Source organism: Hippocampus comes, unplaced genomic scaffold, assembly GCF_001891065.2.
Source record: "Hippocampus comes isolate QL1 unplaced genomic scaffold, H_comes_QL1_v1.1 scaffold953, whole genome shotgun sequence".
Taxonomy (NCBI): Eukaryota; Metazoa; Chordata; class Actinopteri; order Syngnathiformes; family Syngnathidae; genus Hippocampus; species Hippocampus comes.
The window spans coordinates 53,719-59,340 of NW_017805989.1; the positions used below are offsets into that span (position 1 = coordinate 53,719).

Consider the following 5,622-nt stretch of genomic DNA (forward strand, 5'->3'; position numbering starts at 1 on the left):
GCATTATACCATTATTCCCCTGCCTGGCCGCAGAAACGTGAACCCACAACGCTCGCCGTGACAGACGAAATTAATCACAAATTTGGAATTTTACCATGAAAGGCTTTTATTTGGGGTGGGGGCTTGTTTCTGGAATAACTTGTAACTGCGGTTATGTAAACTTGTTTTGGGGGAAAAAAAAATCTGTAATTCACACACTATTTAATATGTTTTGGTTTTTAGGAGGCGAGTCATTGTTTTTATTTTATTTTTTAAAATACTGTAAAAAAAAACATTGGGGGTGGGAGATCATTTGTTTCGAATTTGTTTAATCACCATAAACAAAAAATACTTTAGCTGTGAAATATTTTTAGTTGTTAGAAAAAAATAATCGGTCTCGTTTTGAGTTTTGTTTAAATAACATAAATGTTGGAAAAATACATAATTCTCACTTCTTTTCTAATTGTGCACTTTTCCCCTACAGTAATTTTAAAACATTACTAATGGAGAGTATTTTCAGTTCTTTTAATTTGTGCTTTATTTTTAAAAAAAGCACATTTATTTTTATTATTTTTATTTCATTTTTTATTGTCTCACTTTAACCTCTTTAAAACAAAAATAGACAATAGAAAAATATCACATACAATCTGCTTTGCACTTGCTTATAATAGTTACATACTTATGTGGACCAATATTTCTTATTCTTGTATTTCAGCTGAAACTAACCGCTATCGGAAAAATGTTGCTATATTTTTAACCATCCCATCAGGTTTTCCCAGTCATTCTTTAATCAGAGTGAAAGTTTGTGTTTAACTGGTCTACATCTAATCTCAAGTGCAGGTCGAAAGTTCTCGGCTTATTCACTTATTGTTGTTTCAAATAATAGTCAAGTATAACCGGCCTGAACTCACGCTGACACGCTGTGTGGAGTTGAGTAAATGAATAAGGAGTTTCGATAACAAAGAAAAAGTTACATTCACTTCTCAAATTTGCAGTCTAATGACATGCAAACAGAAATTGACACTGACGCTTATTAGATTGGCAGCTTGACAAGACATATTAAAATTTAAAAGCAACTTTTTTTCCTGTAATAATAGGTACTGATGCAATGGTTCGGGTAAACAAAAACCAGCAACTTTCTAATGAACCCCCAGGCGTCATGCAAAGCACATTTTCAAAGAAAAGGTTAATTTCCATACTACCATACTGTTAATATGCATTCAACACTATGTCAAATTCAGGCAAAAGCCAGTTTTCTAATAGCTTTAACTACATATGGTCGGATGTGGTATAGAAACAAATAAAAACCAGCAACACAAAAAAAGACGTAATTGAGCATTTAGACGTCAAGTGTCAAACCAAATTTTCGCTCCCCAAAGCTGATCTCAATCGTACTTGAATGCAGGACAACGCAGTGGGACATTTACCTGTACCACTCTAGACCGTTGTCATAGTTGCGGTCAAAGAAGTGCGGTTCTGCTCCGACGGCCCTGATGTCCGGATGCACGCGCAGAAACTCCAGCAGAGCCCGGGTGCCTCCCTTCTTCACGCCGACGATGAGCGCCTGGGGCAGTTTCTTGTCGCCCTCGCCGAGCGGGCTGAGTCTACCTGCGAGCCTCGGTGATGCCCTCCGGCCGGCCACCACTTGCCCCACCGCCGGTAGGATGCCGGCAGCCTCCTCCATCTTCTCCGATGCATCCAGAACGGACAGGCCGCCTCGAGCGTCCGCGAGACCCCGCAAGAAGCCCCTGGAGTTCACGTAGCCCGCCGCTTCCTCCGCGCCTTTCCACTCAGCCGTCCTCCAGGAGTCGGGCTGCGGCTCCTCCGCAGCTGCCCGGCGGGAGGTGGCTCGCAGCGGTGCGGCCAGGCAGTGGAGCATCAGGAGGAGAGAGGTGAGCAGAGAGCCCAGCATAAGCGCCACTCTCCGGGACTGGCGAGTCCGGTTCACCGGCGTGCGCCATCCCTGGGTGGTCGCTGCGGGGGCCAACGCCATGCTAAGCGCGCATCATCGAGTCGTCTCGTTGCCATGAAGACATCGACGAGTTCATCCACACCGCTAAAAATACTTGCTGCGTAAAGTTGCGTTCGAAACCCGTTGCAGCAAGTAAGCGTATGACTATATTTTTATTCGTTTCTTTTTTGAAAGATGACAAGTGACTTTTGCATCCTCTCAACATCTGACTCTGGTACCTCACGTGTGCACGGTTGTAAACTTCTCTTCGATCATTATCGTTGATGGGCACAACTTCTGACCAATCACGAAAAGGCAGAAGAGGACAGTGGCCAATCATATTCTCGAAAGGCGGGAACATCTGCGTTCGTCTTGTAGATGCCCAAATGAAAACAAATTTTATCAGCTGGTTCCAGCCGTGGAGTATACAGTAGCGGAGGTGTGTGGTAACGAGCGATATTTACTTTAGTTTTCGAATGAATTGTACTTGTCAAATAACTTTTAATGTAATGTACTTTTTACTTGGGTAGTTTTGTGAAGAATAAACAATGCTTTTATTCTGTTACATTCACCTACTTACCATTAGCTACTTCTAATTTCATTCACAAGTTATCACTATTAATATTCTATTTTGGGTTGCCAGAGACTTGGGTCAATGACTATTTAACTAATCCAACATAACTATTCAGCTTTCAGAAAGAATATGGATCAAAGTGAGCATGACTTTCCAATAGAAGAGTCCACTTCCACTCAACTGGAGCCATAATGGTACAGGTAAATATTCCACCATGTTAATCCATTAATGAAGCAGGAAGTAGTCAAATAAACATTTGCCCCCCACGCCCATACTTAACACTGTTGCCTTGGTGGAGGTCGATGTTCCACTGAGTGACATTGTTGTCTTTTGTGAGTATTTTTGCATTGCAAAAACAAATCTACGGCAAACAGAGGCTGTTGCACGATGCACTGAACTCTCGCAACAACATCACAAAACTTAAATTCGTCACTGCAAATCACACAAACACAGGTAAGCTAACCTCACAGTTTATCTAGCAACATAAAGACTGCTTTGGCACCTGTAAAAATTGTTATTTTTAAAAAGTATGTGCAGATATGTCATGAAACTACAGGTGAGTTGGTTGATGAAAGTTGTCCGAACCTTTTGTTTCGACTTTCGCAGTTCGGTTTGCATAATTTCCTCCATTTTCTTCTAACAGTGCGGCCTTGGTCTATGCTCCACTGAGTGTTATTCTTGTCATTTATACACATTCTAGTAAATGGTGGCTTTTGCAAGCTCAAAATTTTTGAGCAACACAAATCGCTAAAAAAACGACTTTTTTTTTCTCCCTGCCTCTCCCACCCATAAACAAGGCCACCAGGGAAGTTTCCCTCCACCTCCATGAACTCTTTATTTTATGACACATAGAGGAACAAAATGGTGATAACGGGCCCTATTATTCCTTTACAAGTGGACAAAAACGGAACCAAATGTTTCACATCTGCTGCTCTGCCTGCCGGCCATTTAGCATGAGAATGTGAGGGGCGGCGCGCCGGAAAAGTGGACAGAGAGCTCCACACGGCCGGACAGATGTGCCGCCGTGTTGTTGGGTAGGGGAACAATGCGCCTGGGTATTAGCTCCCACCCCGTCACCCCAGGTTCCACCATAGCTTAACAAATCGTATGCCAAGTCTTTTTATCATTGCTCGATCAGCCAGCATTCCCTCACAGAAGTCACATGGCTCGTCAAAGCCCGAAATAATAACGCAGGGTTAAAAAAAATAATAAAAAAATCAAATCATCATATTCAAAGAATTGTTAAGTCATTTACTTGTATTTTGTGATACATTTAAGTTGTATTTTAGATCAAGGAACAGTTAGTTTTTTTTTGTTGGAACTGCTGTGAGCTCTTATTTTAAAGGCCATATTGCCCAACACGATGCTGACGTAAATAACACGTGTCATATTCAAAGAATTGTTAAGTCATTTACTTCCATTTTGTGATCCATTTAAGTTGTATTTTAGATCAAGGAACGGTTAGTTTTTGTTATTGGAACTGCTGTGAGCTCTTATTTTAAGGCTATATTGCCCAACACGATGCTGACGTAAATAACACGTAGCCGAAAGCAAAATAGCTGACGTGATCAATCTCAAGTGAAAGGGCAAAAGCTGGAGATGCTTGAGGGCGATACGATCTTGGCGACCAGCAAATGAGCAGCGTAGGCGTCACATTAGAGGCTGTTCATTAAAAAGCAATATGTGGAAGTCCCATCCGCCATTTCCTGAAGATACCCATCACGTCCTGCGGATCCAAAGATGACAGCGGAACGCCGCGCGTTTCTAATCGCCGCGCTCAATCGCAAAGCACACATTGGATCATGTGGAGGGTTCGCAAGACGAATCCGCTAAGCGCTTGTTGAATCAGGTGTTTGGTTCTGGTCCAACAATGGTCAGTTGTACCGCTTTGAGCAACATTTTCATGCCCCCCACCCTCAAGAAAAAAGTGACCAAATACCAAACACCGTCGTTCTTTTTTCGGAGTAGGATTTCAACGTATAGGCTTTGAAGTCAGAATTAACCCTTTCATGCACCCTGTAACCTGATAACATGATAAACTGTCCACTGTAGTAACCGCTGTCCCCGAAAGGGTTAAGGTTTCATTTCAAGGGTTATGATATGCGTTTCAAACCTGGGTTGAGGTTTCAAATTAGGGTGTCAAGCCTGGGCTAAGATTTCAAAGTACTTTTCAAGATTGGGTTAGCTTGTCAAAATAAGTTTAAGCCAGTGTTAATGTTTCATCACACCATTTGAATTTACAGTGCCAAAAGAGGGTCTAAAAGTCCACGTTATGGTTTCTAAGTCGGTTTTCAAGCCAGAGATAGGATCTCAAATTAGGGTGTCAAGCCTGGGTTAGGGATTCAAGGGAGCCCCACCCTCCCTCCTTCCTAACAATAAACTCCCCGAAGGCCGTATGAGCCGAGATACAGCGGGAGACGAGGCTGTGGCGGATATTGCCTTCGCTCTGCAGACAGATGAGCCACTAATGACAAACGAACAGTTGAAGTGGGTGGAAAAACAAAAAAAAAAAAATCCATTTAACGCCGCAGACGTTCCCGCTTTTCCTGGACGCGCTACAAGGACGGCCTTGCGCCAGCCCGACCCAAGACTTCTAGGAATGTCGGAATCCGCTGCGCTTTCGGGACGGCGGGCTTCTCGAAAGCGGAGCCGGGCAAAACTTTGCGGTTAATGAGAAGCGGGAGGATTCGCAGCCGCAGTGACTCCGTCGTGAGTTTCTGGCCCATATCTTATAGATTCAAACCACACTCAAAACTGCAGAGTAACGACGCTTAGCATGAGCGATGTAATTCCCCAACGCTAAATATAAAACACACACGATAAAATGCCATGGCGTTTCCTCTGTCGAGTCAGTGGTAGGTGTCAGAGTAGGGCTTCAAAGAGAGATTAGACACCTTAAAGGTTTCAAGTTTGGGCTTCAAAGGAGGTTTGGTGTTTCGAGCCAAAATGAATAGAGTGTTTTTAGATACTGCAGCAACTGAATGGTTGGGGTTTTTGCATTTGACACCTGAACAATGCTGGAATCCTCCGTTGCCTTCCCGCTACCAGCTAACGATGGTGAGACGAGCCCCGAGGCAATCTGTCCTTGTCACTCGCATCGTACACTCACCATCGTTCA

General features: G+C 43.2%; 1 protein-coding gene across 1 annotated transcript in view; it reads right to left on the reverse strand.

Moving 5' to 3' along the window:
* LOC109528930 (heparan sulfate glucosamine 3-O-sulfotransferase 3A1-like) overlaps positions 1-2,198 on the reverse strand; it is a 20,870-nt gene extending 18,672 nt beyond the window's left edge. The window contains exon 1 of the mRNA XM_019891998.1: positions 1,407-2,198. Within this exon, the coding sequence (XP_019747557.1) occupies positions 1,407-1,972 (566 nt within the window). The 5' untranslated portion in view covers positions 1,973-2,198. The remainder of the gene's footprint in view (positions 1-1,406) is intronic.
* Between the last annotated feature and the right edge of the window lie 3,424 nt (positions 2,199-5,622).